This window comes from Crinia signifera, chromosome 1 (genome assembly GCF_055691185.1).
Source record: "Crinia signifera chromosome 1, ASM5569118v1, whole genome shotgun sequence".
NCBI lineage: Eukaryota > Metazoa > Chordata > Amphibia > Anura > Myobatrachidae > Crinia > Crinia signifera.
In genome coordinates this window covers 80968625-80988271 of record NC_139217.1, presented here as the reverse complement: position 1 = coordinate 80988271, position 19647 = coordinate 80968625, and the positions used below count along the sequence as shown (strand labels likewise).

General features: G+C 47.2%; 1 protein-coding gene across 1 annotated transcript in view; it reads right to left on the bottom strand.

Annotated features, from left to right (window-relative positions):
* Positions 1 to 1015: 1015 nt before the first annotated feature.
* The window catches only part of LOC146055661 (OCIA domain-containing protein 1-like), a 34354-nt gene continuing 15722 nt past the window's right edge, over positions 1016 to 19647 (bottom strand). The window contains exons 2-8 of the mRNA XM_083168305.1: positions 12966 to 13038; positions 11150 to 11203; positions 8307 to 8354; positions 7251 to 7362; positions 3833 to 4002; positions 2480 to 2635; positions 1016 to 1171 (exon numbers count right to left, since the gene is read on the bottom strand). Coding sequence (XP_083024431.1) covers positions 1134 to 1171; positions 2480 to 2635; positions 3833 to 4002; positions 7251 to 7362; positions 8307 to 8354; positions 11150 to 11203; positions 12966 to 13038 — 651 coding nt within the window. The 3' untranslated portion in view covers positions 1016 to 1133. The remainder of the gene's footprint in view (positions 1172 to 2479; positions 2636 to 3832; positions 4003 to 7250; positions 7363 to 8306; positions 8355 to 11149; positions 11204 to 12965; positions 13039 to 19647) is intronic.

Here is a 19647-nt window from a genome sequence, read left to right as displayed (position 1 = left end):
CAATCCATTCTTAACACTGCTGCTAGGCTCATCTTCCTCTCCCGCCGCTCTACCTCCGCCTCCCCCCTCTGTTTATCTCTTCACTGGCTCCCCACTCCTTTCAGAGTTCTCTTTAAACTCCTCACCACCACCTACAAGGCTCTCTCCTCCTCCACAGCTCCCTACCTCTCTTCACTGATCTCTATCCACACTCCCTCCCGTCCTCTTCGCTCCATCGCTGACCGCCGACTGACCTCTCACCTAATTACCTCCTCCCACTCCCGTGTCCAAGATTTCTCTCGCGCTGCCCCCCTGCACTGGAACAACCTCCCGCCACCCATCAGGCTATCTGATTCCCTTACCTCCTTCAAGCGCTCCCTCAAAACCCACTTTTTTCGACTAGCCTATCCCTCCTCCTAACCTCTTTTGATCCTCCTATCCTGCCTCCGTTCCTACTTATCCTATTGTATTTCGTTCGTCCACCCACCTATTTTTAGTATGTTAACTCTTATGAGCAGGGCCCTCCTTCCTCACGTACTCACCCTACCTCATTACCTCACCTGTCCTGTTCTTCCCTTCCTCTACTTCATCTTCAGTCTCCTTGACAATTTTGCCACCTACTTCTGAACTGATGCTGATTTTAGTTCGACCAGCTATACCCCTATTTATACTGTATCTTTCAACACACCCTGTACGTTACCTTGTAATTTGTTTTTTTGTTTGCTATGTACGGCGCTGCGGACACTTTGCGGCGCCTTATAAATAAACGTACTACTACTACTAAGGCCCTCTGGTTGGCTATAGGGGTTTTATACAAATCAGCTGGAGTTCTATACCATGTCCATCTGCAACAGTTAGAATACGCACCATTGTAGCTACAAAGTATCTCTCAGAAAGAGGCTCCCAAACAACTCATAACAGCAGATTTTCTGCATATACAAGTTAAGCCCCAGCTGACATCCACTTTAGACAGAGAACCTTTGTCAAGGTGAATTTGACAGTGTAGCGCTTATGCAGTTTGCTTGAACAAATAAAAAAAAGCGAATTATGATTTTTTTTTTTAATAATCAGATTTATTAACTATCAACAATATGGACTTGCAGCGCTCAGATCGATTTTTCACAAAGGGGCAGAAATTTTGTACAGCAATTGCTTCATTCTTCCCACACATCACCGTATTTGTTCTTCTTGTCTGGAACACAGAAAAGAATAATACGGTCAGCCAGGAATAACACAGCACATCCATGAACGGTAACGCAAAATTCACTAAAGGGAAGATACAGGGGGACACGGACTTGGTCTCAGAAGCACAGGCTGGACTGTCATTTGCATATTAATATCTTCTTGTCAGTGCAAAAAGGCAACCTGTGGACATGAAACCTAAACATTATGGGGGCACTACACACCAAAATAGTGAGGGAGAAGCATCATTCTCTATATTATAGCTTAGTGCAGAGTTCCAGCTCTTAGGATAAATTATACAATGCAAAACAATGTAGACCAATAATTGAGGCCTTACTCAGGGCCTAACATTAGGTCACATTTATAGTATTCTATATAAAGTAGGCTAAAAATTAAACTGCTATTCTCTTCATATATACTGACATTCTATCAGTATCAACACTAACGGGGCCTACACAAGGGGAGATTTTGCTGAGCGATGCTCGATAGCACCGATCGCTCAGCACACAGCGATGTGCAAGTGATGTGCGATCTGTCAGGGCCAGCGTTCTCCAGTGAGAACACTGTCCCTGTCTGGCGATCTTCTAGATTTATCTAGCATTAATCGCTGGGCGATAGCGACGTGTGGGGCTATGCATCGCTATGGCCCCTACACACGGACCGATGTAGGGGCATTTTCTAAGTGATCTAATTACATCGCTTAGAAAATGCCCTGAAATTGCACTGTGTGTAGGCCCCATTATCAATCTCAAGAGTAGAGGGGAGATGTATCCAGCATTGGAGAGATATTAAATACCCAAAGCAACCAATGCTTTTGGCAACTACTTCTTCACCCGATCGGCCCAATTAAATGTGTGTGACATCCCATCCGACCCGATGCGCGGTCCCGTGCGCATTTGGTTGGACCCTACCGATTGACCCTGCTGCACATAAAATGTATTGGATCGGCACTGATGGCGCACATCTATTTTCAGGGTTGGGCAGCGGTGAAAGGCTGGTGCCAGGCGGCGGGGCAGGAAGCGGCCTCAGAATTTTAATAAATATCTTCAAAACACTGGTCGGCCGCTGATTGGCTGGGAGAATTCTGTCATCCACTCAGCAGGCAGCCAGTCTTTTAAAAGTATTTTTTTTTTAAATTCTGCTGCCGGTTCCCGTCCCGCCGCTCACCGCTGCCTGGCACATCAAGTGTCAAGTCGTAAGTGAGACTCCCAGGGAGCTGACATGAGAGCTCAAGGGCAATTTGGTCAGACTTGGCCTTAGGATGGGGGCCTTAAGGCTCGATACATTTTGCCCTTTGTGAGATGTGCAAACACAGAACCTTTCTTCCAAGTCACTTTGTCTTCAGCAGGTGCCCTCTGGGGTGTCCTCTGGGTGGATGAGCCAGTTGTGTGGTAGGGGTCCCTGTTGTTGCTTCTCAGCTCATCATAAGTCATTGTTTTCTGCTTAGATCTTTCCTCTGGAATAGGCTCAGGATCTGTACAAACATCAAATTATTTATATATATAAAAAGAAAATACTGCAGGAAATGTATAGGTAAAAAAAAAAAAAAAAAAAAAAATGTTTTTGGTATATTATCCCCCTAATTTAGTAACTGCTGTTTTATTGCGTTACATAACCCTTTCAATTTCTGAGGGGTGCAATTAGTTGTCTACTGTACGCCCTATTAAAAAAAAAATTACATATGTGCCACATAAGCGCGCACTCCTGATTGGCTTGCAGTCATTGGCATGTAGCTGGACACCTGACCAATAACCTATTCTTCGCCAGGTAGAGGACCGTCCCGATCTCTGTCAGAGAAGGGGGTCTCTTATATTTTCTCCTTTTAAAAGTGTTTTGGCAGATCAGAATAGAATAAAAGGAAAGGTGAGCAATACAGGGAAACTACAACACTACATAAATGTTTGGGGGCAATCAGATGAGTAATAGATTACAGTATTTATTTACTGATGGAGGATACTAAATGAAACAACATAATTGGATTAAAGCGATTTAAGAGAGAGAACAAGTATATGAGAGTGTTTCATTTAATTAATCTTTACTTTCGGAAGTTTGTATATGCTACAGAACCGCTTTCTGGAATTCGGCCATCACAGAACAGCGTGTGTTTTCAAGGTATCCTAATAAATGGTAAGTTTGTGTTTGTCAACTAACATACCCATGTTTCAACTAGATGATCTGGAAAATAAACACACACTGTTAGGGTACCACTAGGACTGGGTTTAAGGAACGCAGTCTTAGTGTATTATCCGAGGCTTCGCTCTGATTAGTTGACCACTTAGGTGGGAAAGTTGCTACTCCAGGTCCTGATATCTTACACACACACCCCCCCCCCCCCCCCCCCCCCCGTTTCCCCAATGCATAAAGCTCAGGAAAAAGCCCCAGCTCTTGTATGTGGTGCTGGCAGTTTTAGGTTAGGGTGCCCACTGAAAGGGAGCAGATTTTTTGAATGAGCCACTAACATTGATCTAGCTCCTTACAACAATTACAATGGATAACACTATTATAAATGGCCCATCCAGACCTTTGTTACACAATGCATCTCAAGCTTCGGGCTTCTCAGTGTACGCTAAAGTAAGTGGCTAGAATACAAAATACATATTTCCAACCAATTCTTTCCCCATACAGATTAATAAAAGAGAATAAAAATAATCCCAGCACAGTAGCATGGTACCTCGTTCTGTATTATACACAATCCCAGTAGACTGGGATTCACTCATGGATGAACTGAATGGCACAGACGCAGCACTATTATCATACTCGCTGGAGTTTAAACGATTTCGAGGTTCAGCCGGTGGAGTAAAACTCTGGTTTGGATATGCGGATGAAACATCAGTAGAAAATCTATAATTATTTTAGAAAGAAAGATGGTTAGTAAAAAATGTTTTATTTTAATGGAGATAATTCTGAGTAGATCATCATCTTCATCATCAACAGTTAATATAGTGCCAGCATATTCCGTTGCGCTTAATAATTGAGAACAAAACAGTAATAAAACAATATTGGATAATAACAAACTGAAAAAGAAGTAGGAGGGTCCTGCTCGCAGGCTTAAGGTGGCCATACATCAGAAAGATATTGTACCCAATCATACAATCTCAATTATTTGTAAGATCAGAATCAGAATCAGAATCAGAATCATCTTTATTGGCCAGGTATACTTGCGTATGCTTGGAATTTTTTGTGGTAACAGTGCAGCATCAATCAGGGAACACAAAAGGGGGTGAGAAGAGAGGCATAAACATACATCACATACATTTCACATGTATCTAGAAAAGTTTGAGTTAGTATTTGGTATGTTCAATACGGTTTAGTTGGTGGACAGCTATTGGGAAGAAGCCTTTTGTAGTTCTTGTCGTCTTTGCTGGGATGGACCTAAAACGTCTGCCTGACGGAAGGGGTTCAAACAGGCCAGGGTGTAGCTTGTCCGCCAAGATCTTTCCTGCACGCTTATTGACCCTGGCTAGGTATAGTTCTTGGACAGTGGGGAGCTCCGCCCCAATGATCTTTTCTGCCATCCTCACCACTCTTTGCAACTTTCGTCTGTCATTCTCGTTTGCTCCTCCGAACCAGATTGTGATCGAGGAGCAAAGTACAGACTCTACTATGGCAGTGTAGAAGATGAGCAGCAGCTCCTGCGGGATGTTGAATTTCTTGAGTTGCCTCAGGAAGAACAACCGCTGCTGAGCCTTCTTGACAGTTGTAATGATGTTGGGACCCCATTTGAGGTCGCAGGAAATCTTTGTTCCTAGGAATTTGAAGGAGTCGACCCTCGACACTACTCTGTCAGATATTATGAGTGGGTGCATGGCATTATGCAGATTGTGTGCACATCTTATGTACACAATCATACAATCCATCAGCAGATGGATTGTATGACTGATTGTATGATGGATTGTATGCAGCTTGTGTGTCCAAAAACCACCAAGGACTGCTGGGATTTCAAGGGAAATTGTACACAATCATGAGCGCAATCGATCTTTCTGATGTATGGCCAGCTTTAGAATCTATAGTGCAGCGGATACAGACCATTTTTCAGATTATGAATGTTCCTTCAAAACCACAGAGAACTTCTACACAATATATGGATCATCCAAGTTTTTCTATCCTAACAGACAACAAACCTGCACCTTACTGAGAATAGACTCACAGAGGGGTATTCAATGCCCTGACGGCGAGCAGCGCCAATAGCTAGCCATGTCAGTATCCAACTCGTTCCCCTTCACTCGCTACTTCCACCTCGCTGGTTCCCTTCAGCGAGGTGGAAACGGCGATTGTGGCCATTAAAACGGCGGGGCTCACCAGAAAATGCAGCAGACTCCCTGCATTTACGGCGAACCTCACCGTCCTCTGACTGTCAGGATTCTGGCCATACATTGAATACAGCGAGGGGGGTTGACAGCGAGGCTTTTCCTCGCTAATATAAGCCTTGCATTGAATACCCCCAAAAAAGGGATAAAAATAAGAAAGATAATGCATTAAATTCATCTGTATGCAGCCTTTTCTCACCATTGAGATGCAGAACCTTTTTCATTAGAACTAAATGAACATAAATGGAGCAAGTGCCCAGTTCTGGGCTCCTGCAGGGCTGTGTGTACAGTACACGAGGCTTATCCTGATGCATGGAGCATGTAACTGTAGGACACAACATTCATAGTACACAGTAACATGGACAAGTATCGCAAACACAATTATCAATATTTCAGGAGAAAGGATAGTAAAACGGATGAAAGAAAGGAGGAAATTTGAATGGGGAGAAGGTGGAAACTGAAGAGAGATTGGAATTGGAGACCATATTAGTAGAAGATAGAATGCAATAATTATTCTGGCTCTGGAACTCTCCACAAAATTTCAAATGAGCTCTCAAAGACCCCCTTCTTCATCATTCCCAGCCATCTGTCATCCTAGCCCTCTATTCCATGACAGCTCGGCCTATCTGCTCCTCCCCTTCAGAATGTAAGCTCTGACAAGCAGGGCCCTCAACACTCATGTGCTTTTCCTTCTCTTACCGAGACTACCTTTCACTCTATACTCCCTACAATGGCACCTAACCCTTGGTTTCTGCCACACTCATACTTATTTCAGTTTCAGGACCGGTGATGTAGCAATATTTATATACTACTATGTACTTATCCTACAATGTCATGTACTGTAAGTCGCTGTTTTCTTGTTTTGCTAATTTGTTTATGTACTTTGTTAGGGGCTGCAGAACCCTTGTGGCGCCATATAAATAATTGATTAGTATTACCTTATAAACCCAAGAGATTAAGAATCGGTAGGAGATACTGCATCTTATATACAGAATATTGGTCAAATTTGCCCAATAGTGACGTTTCCAGAAACAGGGGTTTTAAAAAAGTGTCCCTGTATCTGCTGTGGAATCCCAGCATGCCATGCCAGTTTCAGCATTCCCTAACACAGGGATGGGGAACTTTCGTCCCTCCAACTGTTGTTGAACTATACATCCCAACATGCCCTGCAACAGTTGTAGCGTGGCCACATAGCAAACTGTAACAGGGCATGCTGGGATGTGTAGTTCTACAACAGTTCCCCATCCCTGCCCTAACAGCAAAGCTGTGGCAGGGTATGATGGGATGTGTAGTTACAGCTGGAGGAATACCCCTGATATAAAACTTGGGACTTGCATTTACATTTCGGGACTACTGACTGGGACATTTGAGCTGGAAAACGCCTTAACTTGCACTAAAGAAATACACACAGACTGAGCCAGTGATGCTGCAGCAAGTCGGTGTAATGGTCAGCATTACTGCCTCACAGCACTGAGTTCATGGGTTAAATTCCCACTATGGCCCTAACTTTGCACAGTTTGTATATTCTTCCCATGTTTGCGTGGGTTTCCTCCGGGTACTCCGGTTTCCTCCACCAATCCACAAATATACTGGTAGGTCAACTGGCTCCCAACAAAATTAACCCTAGAATGAATGAGTCTGCGCATATATATGGTAGGGAATATAGAGTGTAAGCTCCACTGGGGCAGGGACTGATGTGAATGTTGAAATATTCTCTGTAAAGCGCTGCGGAATATGTGTGCGCTATATATATATAACTGTAAATAAATTTAAAAATCTTACTGTGTCTGCTGACCCTGCTCATTCTGCGAGCGACTCCGAACTTTCATCAGTTCTTCTCTGCAGGCTTTCATGGATGAAATATTTCCAGCTAGGTATCCAAGTACTCCGGCAACTACAGTACAGCAAACACTACATAAGAAAACATGTGCTGTGCACTTGTTATCCATCGTCTCCACAAGCTATGTAAATCCGTTTTCTTTTTATGTTACTGCCCTATAAACTTAGGACTTTGTACTTCTATTTAGCATGCCATATAGGTGCATTCCTTTTTAATTCACCAGTATCTATCATTACAGGATCCCAATTATCACTTCTACAGATCTCCATATTAAGGGACTACACATTCAAGAATAATATATTCCATTTTAGTTTTGCTTACCCAACAATCCCATGAAAATGATTACAGCGTTGGCCCCAACAGAACAGCCTATTATTCACCACATGAACCCTGCACAAAAGTCCACTACAGCTCTTGCCACACCGCAGTGTAGCGGCCTCATGCCCACCACACGGGGCCCTGTGTGAGTCATTACAGCCTCATGCCAAACACATCTAGCTCTGTGCTCAGAATACAGCTCACCACATATAGCACTGACGTGCTCTGTACATACAGGCCTGTGCCCCCGTTACCAGACCATCATAGTCCTATGCCCACCATATGGAAACAATGCCCAAAACAACATCATCATGTTTAAAACACACTGCTCTGATAGGAGGTCTCCTTCCCTTTCCCACACACCATTAGCAGCATTAATGCACCCATCACATTAGGTGGTGTAAGATGCCCAGCAACGATGGAGAGAGATCCCAAGATGGAACTTTCATCCACTGAAACCATCCAGGATACACAATCATAAACACGCTGCAGTTCTCAATTACAAATCCATATTTCTTTTTATCTTTATCGGCAACAATGTCAACTACTGTGTATTTCACGGAGGTCAGCGACGTTGCACCACTGTGCTCCTTGTAACGCCATATACTGCATAAAGCTTGATTAAATCCACTTTACCCTTCATCTCCAAGGATGCCATTCTAGAGGCTGGACACACTTACATACGAGTTTGGAGCGTGAGCCGAATCTTGTAGATGCGGTAATGATTCCTGCAAACAATTCAAACAAATATGGTAAAAGTTAGCGTCACACAATGGCAGTGGTAGAACAGTATATACTGGCGACATGACTGACTGCAGTTATACAAAAACTCTGGGAACACTTGTACAATAATGGCTGCTGCAATTTCACATTTGCTCAAAAAATGATTCAAAACAAGCATGCACAAAAGGATCATTAACCCTTTCTGACCCACTGCACGTTTGCAGTGTATCCCAGTGATGACACTAAGTAACAGTCAGGGGTGTAAGTATGGCGGTACGGGGTGGTACGGCGTACCGGTAAAACATATAGTGCCGGTACCCCGTACCGCCATAACAAATACCCCCCGAACTGTGTAATGCGCATGCGCGCATATGTAAGTGGCGGGGGGCGTGGCCTCTGCCGCCCCGCCACAGCTGATTCCCTTCGGAGTCCCTTCAGAGTGCTGTCACTCTGCTACTGAGTGGCACTGCTTTCTCCTGGCTGGGCGGCAATGATCCCTTGTCAGTGGGCGGAGCGAACGGCAGAGTGGGCGGCACCTCTTCTCCGGGGCTTATGTGAGGCTGCTATAGGAGAGTGGGCGGCATTTCTTCCCCGGATGGGCGGATCTTATATGCGGCTGCTATAGGCAGAGCAGCGCATCTACGGCAACAGCAGACAGCTCTTCCTCCCCTGTCTGACTGGTGGTAACTAAAGCAGTGGCCACTGGCGGATTTAGGGGGGGCACACGGGCACGTGCCCCCCCTGTCATTTCTGACTTTTTTTTACTTGAAATGCCGCCCTCCGCCGCCGCAAAAAATTAACAGCCGGGCAGATCATCCTGCTGCCCGGCTGTATACAGTGTGCGTGTCAGGCCCTGGCTCAGCTCTGCAGCAGCCCCTAGGTCTCCCCGAGTCCCGGCTATTTTAAAATCGTATCTGGCGCTGCCACGGCCGCTTGCCAGGACCGCGAGCCAATGACAGCTCACTCGCGGTCCAGCAGCCAATCAGGAGCCACCACTCCTGATTGGCTGCTGGACTGCGAGCAAGCTCTGATTGGCTCGCGGTCCCGACAAGCGGCAGCGCGAGCTCAGCTAAGCTTTAAAATAGCCGGCAGCCGCCCGGGACCTAGGGGCTGCTGCAGAGCTGAGCCTGATGCACACTGTATACAGCCAAGCAGCAGGACGCTCTGCCCGGCTGTTAATTCTTTCAGGCGGCGGAGGGCGGCATTTAAAGTAAAACACTTGGGTTTGGGGGTTAGATACAAATATTAAGTATCTTTTAAATGTAAGTAGAAGCGACTGCAGCAGGTATCCCCAATTCCCACTGCGATCCCTACAGTCCAGCAAGCAGCCGCATGCTTCAGGTTTCTATGGGGGTGATAATGCAAGGATTACCAATATCCAGAATGTGAGGCAGCATGAATGTTGGCAGAATGGTGGCAGCCTATTGTAGCCTATGGGCTACCCTCAGCACCGCCGGCCAGACAGTAGCCAATGTGCAGTGCAGTCAGCCAGGCGTCAGCGCTGACCACGCACCCATCAGTGCAGATCACAGGGACAGGTTCTTTTCTGAACTCTTGTCCCTGCATCTGCGCAGAGATACATGCCACCATTAGGATTGCAATAAACAATAGCAAATGCAAACGAAACAACTATCTCCCTGCAAAAATATGTGCTGTCATCAAAAGTCGGCCTATAGAAAACGTGAACGCAAAAACAACGCTGGACGCTCTGCCCGGCTGTGAATTCTTTCAGGCGGTGGGCGGCAACTAGTTCCAGTAGAACCCCACATGGCAACAAGCATGGAACCCCTGGCAACGAGCATGTAGGTAAGCAGCACTTATGTAGCATAATTTGTAATAAGCATTACGGTGTTTGGCATAATACGTTATGGACATTATCGTCTGTGCCTTAACTTGTAATGGGCATTATGGTGAAAATGTTTGGGGTGCCTTCGGCGTGCATTGTCAATTTTTTGTGGAGCCTTTTCTGATTTTTTTTCATAATCTGTGTAGTATTATGTGAATTTTGGCGCGATCCATGTGGCATTATGTGAATTTTGGCTCAATTTCTTTGGCACAATGTGTAAGGGGCAAGTATAATGGGGGTCTACTATTTTGTTGCATAATGTGTAGATGTGGTATATGGTGTGGTACACAACACTCAATACCCCACCCCATTTTCCGCCTTCGGCGTGCGCACAACTGCATCCTTCAGTATTGACGCCAAGGTGGGCCTGTGTACTTTTAATGCCAGGGCCTAATTTTTAATCCCATTCCCGCCCTCTCTCTGTCCTCCTTCCCTTCCTCCTCAGCGTGCACACTGGCACCACTAACACCCCCCCCTGTCATTTTCTCCTGGATCCGCCCCTGATGGGCATCAGTTGTGCGGAAGCAGCGCAATGGGCATTATGGTGTGGGGCATAATGTGTAATGGGCATTATGGCATGGGTAATATGTATTGGGTGTTTAACGCGTAACTGTGTAAATTTTGTCCACTAGCCTTCGGTGCGCAATATCCCTGTTTGTAGTTTATCTGGCTCCTACATTTTGTGTGCAGGGTGCAATGCACAAGCCCAAGCAAAAATTTCATTGTGTTCTAAAGTTTTGTCATGTAGCCACTCCCCCTCATGTCATATGAACACACCCTGGCCACGCCCCCAAACCACGCCCATTTTTGACACGCGCCTTCGGCGCGCAGCACAGTACCACTTAGTCCTTTTTTCTACTTGCACCACTGGTAACAGTCACTGCTGTAAGCGGCAATACTACTACTGCACAGTATACCGCGAATTAATGCATTTTATGAAGATAAAGCCTGCACCTTTAGAGAGGAGAACTTTTGTAGCCGCGACGCTGATCACCGTGAAGGGGATACCTAGAATAATGTGAAACACCAATTAGATTGTATAGATATATGTTGTACAATCTATCTTGTCCCTTTGCCATAACAGCTAGAACCACCAGCATATGCATGTCTTCGATCACTTGGGGGTTAATGTATTAAGCAGAGAAATGAGTGGAGCAGTACATAAGATGCCCATAGCAACCAAGAAGCTTCTACCCATATTTTTAGAGCATGTACATAGCACAAACTGAACACACTGTATACAATTTATTACAATTATTACAATTTAATTATTTGGGGTGAAAAAGAAGATGATACACTTGATAAATGCTACATCAAAGCAGACTGATTGATATGGGCAACTACTCCACGGATGGGTACCTGTGCCCATCCCTGGACCAAACACAAATAATGCCAGTGGTCAGAGGACCGACCCAGGCATCCCAATGGCCACAATTTTACCCCAAACTCCCCCGTCACCCATAGCTCAAACCCTATCTCACCAAAGCCTAACACTCCCCTACCAGCCCACTTTTCAGATGCACAACCCCCTGCTCTGGGGGATCCATAAAAGCAAGAAGGTAGGCGAGGAATGAGGGAATAGGGTAACCCGAGGTGGATTTCTGCTCAGTATTGCCAAATAATAGTAAAGTTGTCTGAGTAGATACCAAGTGAACAATTAGAATATTGTATTGATTTGTACTAAGGACAGAAGGGTGTTACAATATATTTGCTTTACCCCATTCTCAGTATCAGAAACATAAGGCCTACCAAAATAAACAAGGTCTTATCGTGCTTTCTTTTTTTACTTACCTATTGTAGAAGCTGAGTAGCTAGGGTCACTCTAAGGGGTGTATTCAATTCGTCCGGCGAGGGGGTTAAACAGCAGGGATCGCCGAAAACAAGCGCACCCCCACGCCGGGTACTACTCACCGTATTCAAAGTTCCGGGGGAATCCTCGCTGTAAGATGATGGGGAGGATCCCCCCTCCCCCCAAACAGCGAGGCTCGCAGGTAATGCAGGGAGCCCACTGCATTTACCCGCGTGACTCGCTGTTTTAGCGGCTGCACACGCCATTTCCCCCTCGCTCCAAAGCAGTTGAATACGGTCACAGCTCGCAGAAAGCATTGCATACTCCCCTCAGTAGTAACAGTGCAGTAACCACTCTAATATCAGCTGCCTCTTCCCATACATCAAGTGAGCACCACAGAAGGTTTATTCTAACAGTAGTTTCACGTTTCCTTTCCTGGGGAAGCGGTTAAATTAGAGGTGGGCAATAAGCAGCCCTCCAGATGTTGATGAACTACACATCCCAGCATGCCTTGCCTTAGTTTTGCTATTTGGCCACGCTGCAACTGATGCAATGCATGCTGGGATGTGTAGTTTACCAATAGCTGGAGGGCCGCTTATTGCCCACCACTGGGTTAAATGGTCTTTAGCGTCTAGGTAGACAATGAATAGGTAGACACCAAAAAGCAGACATGCAATAGGTTGACACAGACAAATGTTCTACACAAGAGACCTGAGGTTTTCGCACATACTACACTAATGGAGGGTCCATGTCGTCAGGTGTCGACATGGACACCAAAACAAAATGTGGAAAACACATGCATACCTTTTTACGTGTCAACTTTTTCCATGTCGACCTATTGACATACGACCTTCCAAGCCACACCCCTTTCCTGCGCACAACACAATTTTTTGATACCTTTAAATAAATCTCACTTTTATTTAATATTGCAAAATAATGCATTATAAAGTGACTGTGGAGGTATAAATATGCTGTACTTACATCTGTACCAGAAGTTCCTAACCAAACATTCCCTTGCCGCCTTTAATTCCTCTTCATTTGGGGGAGGGAGGTCCTGGAAAACAGCAGCACAGTTCACCCATAATTAGGACAAAAGCTTTAGTGACTGAGACGAAAACTAAACAATTATGTGGAATCACCCTATCCGAAGCCCATAGTCCTCTCCAAATGAAATAAAAAATTTAAAAAAGACAAAACTTGTTTTCTTTCCTTTAAATAAAGTGGATTTGGATAAATCTTACATCGGTGTTCCTGATCTAATTTAAAAAATAAATAAATAAAAGTGAGGGGTTGGTTTATGAGGGGCTATGGAGGGATTATGGGAGAGGGATTCAATTGATATTTGGGTGGCTCTAATTAATGGCTACCCAAGAGAGAAATTCAGATGTTTTCAGTGCCCATTAATTACTGCAGTTACCGTGCCCATACATGGCTCGACCTGTCTGTCTTAAACCATGGTTTAGGTGTCCAAACCATGGACTTTTCACACATTTCTTCTCACCACCTCAGGAGCCTGCGAACAGATATGTGTCCCCCTGCGTATGACCAACTGCCAGGCTCCATCTAGTGGCAGCCTTGAGGTAAAACAATTGAATCGCCATCAGGTGACTTGTTCAAAAATGCAGCTATTATTTAAAGATGTTGCCAATGTTTCAGAAGTTTAAACGAGTAAGTTGTACACTGGTGGAAAAGTGTGGATCGGGCAGCTCAAGGAAGGGAGGACTGACCCAAAGTCCCAGATAGGGAGAAGTTAGCACTTGGAAGCTCAACAGTAGCCCAGTGCAAGTTTGGCATGGACCTTGCAGAAGTAAGTGAGTGAGGAAAGGAGACCGCTTTCTGATCTGGCTACAGCAGCCTGGCACCTTTTCTAGGCTTGATGGTGGAATGCTCACTGGGCATCCCATTGTACAAAGCACCACAGAGGAGCTTAAGGAGCGTGGTCAGCTACCGGTCCCTGGAGCCACAGTGCCACTTTGAATCCAACTGATTATTTTATTAGGTCAAAAAATTCTTTGGGTAAAAGCAGAAAGATCCCACTCTTTTCCTATCAAGCATCCACACTGGCAGTATTTCTGATACATGAGAGATGGCAATCTAGTCTATACCCTGGCTGTACAGTATAGAGTCAAGCTGTATAAATGTCTTGGGTAGATTATCTGTGACAAGCTGGCACCAGGCAGAATACAGCCAGCTCCAAGCAAGAAACTGCTTCTGCTGCTACCCAGACTAATAGACTCTGTGGGCTGCTATCCCACTGTTCTGGGAGACAATTACAGTCTCCTACTTACCCTGCACAGGTGGAGGGCGGGGGAACTTTGGGATGGCTGCTTGTAGTACAGCTCATCTATGTAATATTTACTGCATACTTGTGAAGTGGGGGGGCACAGATGCTTAGAACACAGTATTAGAAATAATAATGAATTACCAGTTGATAATTGATAATGTTGAGAGGGTTTAACCCTTAGCTTAAAAGATAAAAAAAGAAACCCTCCTCCATTTCTTGTTCAGAAAGCTCCACAATTGAATTAGATCAATTTTGCCAGTCAGAAAGTTTTAGGGCCAATCTGAACAGGGTGCAGACCACTGTAATCAGCCATTATGGGTGCCAGAATGGTGCACACCACTTCAGACAGCCCTTCCTAGTGCTGGCCACTTTAGGAAGCCTTTCCGCATATAACCTTAGATAGCCATTCCCAGCTGCCAGAGCGGGGCACAGGTGACAGTAGCCAGCTGTTCTGGGGCACTGACCAATGTAGCAAGCAGTTTTGGGTGCTGGTCGGGGCGCACACCACCTTAGCCAGTTATTCTATGTGACAGAACAGCATGAGTCGATGGTGGTAGGTCAAGAATCATCAGCGGTGTTGCAGTGTGCGGAGATGTTGGAAGTGGATATTTTAGAGCAAAATATGTTTATTGAAAATTATGTAAGCATAGTAAACAAATGTGCAGTACAGCAGAGTATTATCTTCAACATCATCATATAGTTTGACATAGGTTGTACTGACAAAGGAGGCATCAGAAGATGGAGGAAAAGAAAGAAAAATAGAGAGGAAGGTTAAGGGTTGGGGCGGTAGGGGGAGGAACAGATCCGATATAGCGGCCAATAAGATTGAAGATATTGTATATGTATTTTCCCTTGAGTGGAAGTGGATATTTTAAAGCTTGTACATCCAGGAGCTGGCTGCTTCACCAAGGGAAAGTTCATAATAGCAAATGGATAAAACAATAAAAAAAAAAAAAAAATCATTCAAACCACCAACTGAGTAAACTAGTTGCAGTCTGGGCAGTGGCTGCCCATTGGAAGTACTAACTGACAATCACATACAGGACAGGCAATCCAGGTGGAGGCCTTTTTCCCCCTGGAACTGCCCATCCAGGCTCAATTTAACCAGTTCTCTGTCTTTCGGTTAACTCTAATGGATCATACACATGTTGAGATTCGTGCCAACCTTAAATAGTAGATCGCTATTGCTCATTCTGTACACACACTGCGATTTGAACTCACTTCCGAAGCGATCTAACTAGATTTTGACTGCATGCACATAAGATCTGAGCCGGCGACGCGTGGACCACTATCGCTATGGGGTGTACACAAAGAGCGATTTGTGATTCATTGCTATGCGATAAAGACAGACTGCTTAGAAAATTCCCTCAAATCACAAAGTGTGTATGCCCATTAACTGCCCTCTAGGGGCTGCAGCTGATGCAGTCCCTAGAAGTTTGTGTTTGGCGCACCATAGACAATTGTGCGCAAGCACCAGAGCTCGCCAGGACGGTCACCAAAGGAACGGACCAGCACTCACAGGTTTTTGAAGAAAAAGTTGTATTGGTAGTTTACAGCATGGTATAGTACAAGCAGGCTGACCCAACAGCCGTTTCAACTGGATGCCTATCCAGTCTTCATCAGGGGTGACCCCTGATGAAGACTGGATAAGCACAGCTGTTGAGTCAGCCTGCTTGTACTATACCATGCTGTAAACTACCAATACAACTTTTTCTTCAAAAACCTGTGAGTGCTGGTCCGTTCCTTTCCTTCTAGGAGGCAGGGTAAGTGATGTTATCAATTTCATATGGACCCTGCACCACCACCAATGTCTGTACCCATAACGGAGTGCCGTCTTGCACACACACACATATACATATATATATATACATACATACATACATACATATATACATACATATACACACAGTATATTTTCAGAAGCAGCTTCTTTTAATTTTTAAGGGTCACTAGTTCCATAGTTGACGCGATGTGCGCTGCACAAAGCAATCTGACATGGGCACTCACCCCACCATCAAAACCAATCACTGCGCACACCTTCATCACATCTCCATCACTGCACAATCCCTCATAGCATCCCCATCACTGCGCAATCCCTCATAGCATCCCCATCACTGCGCAAGCCCTCATAGCATCCCCATCACTGCGCAAGCCCTCATAGCATCCCCATCACTGCGCAAGCCCTCATAGCATCCCCATCACTGCGCAAGCCCTCATAGCATCCCCATCACTGCGCAAGCCCTCATAGCATCCCCATCACTGCGCAATCCCTGATAGCATCCCCATCACTGCGCAAGCCCTCATAGCAACCCCATCACTGCGCAAGCCCTCATAGCAACCCCATCACTGCGCAATCCCTCATAGCATCCCCATCACTGCGCAATCCCTCATAGCATCCCCATCACTGCGCAAGCCCTCCTAGCATCCCCATCACTGCGCAAGCCCTCCTAGCATCCCCATCACTGCGCAAGCCCTCATAGCATCCCCATCACTGCGCAATCCCTCATAGCATCCCCATCACTGCGCAAGCCCTCATAGCATCCCCATCACTGCGCAAGCCCTCATAGCATCCCCATCACTGCGCAAGCCCTCATAGCATCCCCATCACTGCACAAGCCCTCATAGCATCCCCATCACTGCACAAGCCCTCATAGCATCCCCATCACTGCACAAGCCCTCATAGCATCCCCATCACTGCACAAGCCCTCATAGCATCCCCATCACTGCACAAGCCCTCATAGCATCCCCATCACTGCACAAGCCCTCATAGCATCCCCATCACTGCACAAGCCCTCATAGCATCCCCATCACTGCACAAGCCCTCATCGCATCCCCATCACTGCACAAGCCCTCATCGCATCCCCATCACTGCACAAGCCCTCATAGCATCCCCATCACTGCACAAGCCCTCATAGCATCCCCATCACTGCACAAGCCCTCATAGCATCCCCATCACTGCACAAGCCCTCATAGCATCCCCATCACTGCACAAGCCCTCATAGCACCCCCATCACTGCGCAATCCCTCATAGCACCCCCATCACTGCGCAAGCCCTCATAGCACCCCCATCACTGCGCAAGCCCTCATAGCATCCCCATCACTGCGCAAGCCCTCATAGCATCCCCATCACTGCGCAATCCCTCATAGCATCCCCATCACTGCGCAATCCCTCATAGCATCCCCATCACTGCGCAATCCCTCATAGCAACCCCATCACTGCGCAATCCCTCATAGCATCCCCATCACTGCGCAATCCCTCATAGCATCCCCATCACTGCGCAATCCCTCATAGCATCCCCATCACTGCGCAATCCCTCATAGCATCCCCATCACTGCGCAATCCCTCATAGCATCCCCATCACTGCGCAAGCCCTCATAGCATCCCCATCACTGCGCAAGCCCTCATAGCATCCCCATCACTGCGCAAGCCCTCATAGCATCCCCATCACTGCGCAAGCCCTCATAGCATCCCCATCACTGCGCAAGCCCTCATAGCATCCCCATCACTGCGCAAGCCCTCATAGCATCCCCATCACTGCGCAAGCCCTCATAGCATCCCCATCACTGCGCAATCCCTCATAGCATCCCCATCACTGCGCAATCCCTCATAGCATCCCCATCACTGCGCAATCCCTCATAGCATCCCCATCACTGCGCAATCCCTGATAGCATCCCCATCACTGCGCAATCCCCGATAGCATCCCCATCACTGCGCAAGCCCCGATAGCATCCCCATCACTGCGCAATCCCTGATAGCATCCCCATCACTGCGCAATCCCTGATAGCATCCCCATCACTGCACAAGCCCTCATAGCATCCCCATCACTGCACAAGCCCTCATAGCATCCCCATCACTGCGCAATCCCTCATAGCATCCCCATCACTGCGCAATCCCTCATAGCATCCCCATCACTGCGCAATCCCTCATAGCAACCCCATCACTGCGCAATCCCTCATAGCATCCCCATCACTGCGCAATCCCTCATAGCATCCCCATCACTGCGCAATCCCTCATAGCATCCCCATCACTGCGCAATCCCTCATAGCATCCCCATCACTGCGCAATCCCTCATAGCATCCCCATCACTGCGCAAGCCCTCATAGCATCCCCATCACTGCGCAAGCCCTCATAGCATCCCCATCACTGCGCAAGCCCTCATAGCATCCCCATCACTGCGCAAGCCCTCATAGCATCCCCATCACTGCGCAAGCCCTCATAGCATCCCCATCACTGCGCAATCCCTCATAGCATCCCCATCACTGCGCAATCCCTCATAGCATCCCCATCACTGCGCAATCCCTGATAGCATCCCCATCACTGCACAATCCCTGATAGCATCCCCATCACTGCGCAATCCCTGATAGCATCCCCATCACTGCGCAAGCCCTGATAGCATCCCCATCACTGCGCAATCCCTGATAGCATCCCCATCACTGCGCAATCCCTGATAGCATCCCCATCACTGCGCAAGCCCTCACAGCATCCCCATCACTGCGCAAGCCCTCACAGCATCCCCATCACTGCGCAAGCCCTCACAGCATCCCCATCACTGCGCAAGCCCTCACAGCATCCCCATCACTGCGCAAGCCCTCACAGCATCCCCATCACTGCGCAAGCCCTCACAGCATCCCCATCACTGCGCAAGCCCTCACAGCATCCCCATCACTGCGCAAGCCCTCACAGCATCCCCATCACTGCGCAAGCCCTCACAGCATCCCCATCACTGCGCAAGCCCTCACAGCATCCCCATCACTGCGCAAGCCCTCACAGCATCCCCATCACTGCGCAAGCCCTCACAGCATCCCCATCACTGCGCAAGCCCTCACAGCATCCCCATCACTGCGCAAGCCCTCACAGCATCCCCATCACTGCGCAAGCCCTCACAGCATCCCCATCACTGCGCAAGCCCTCACAGCATCCCCATCACTGCGCAAGCCCTCACAGCATCCCCATCACTGCGCAAGCCCTCACAGCATCCCCATCACTGCGCAAGCCCTCACAGCATCCCCATCACTGCGCAAGCCCTCACAGCATCCCCATCACTGCGCAAGCCCTCACAGCATCCCCATCACTGCGCAAGCCCTCACAGCATCCCCATCACTGCGCAAGCCCTCACAGCATCCCCATCACTGCGCAAGCCCTCACAGCATCCCCATCACTGCGCAATCCCTCACAGCATCCCCATCACTGCGCAATCCCTCACAGCATCCCCATCACTGCGCAATCCCTCACAGCATCCCCATCACTGCGCAATCCCTCACAGCATCCCCATCACTGCGCAATCCCTCACAGCATCCCCATCACTGCGCAAGCCCTCACAGCATCCCCATCACTGCGCAATCCCTCACAGCAACCCCATCACTGCGCAATCCCTCATA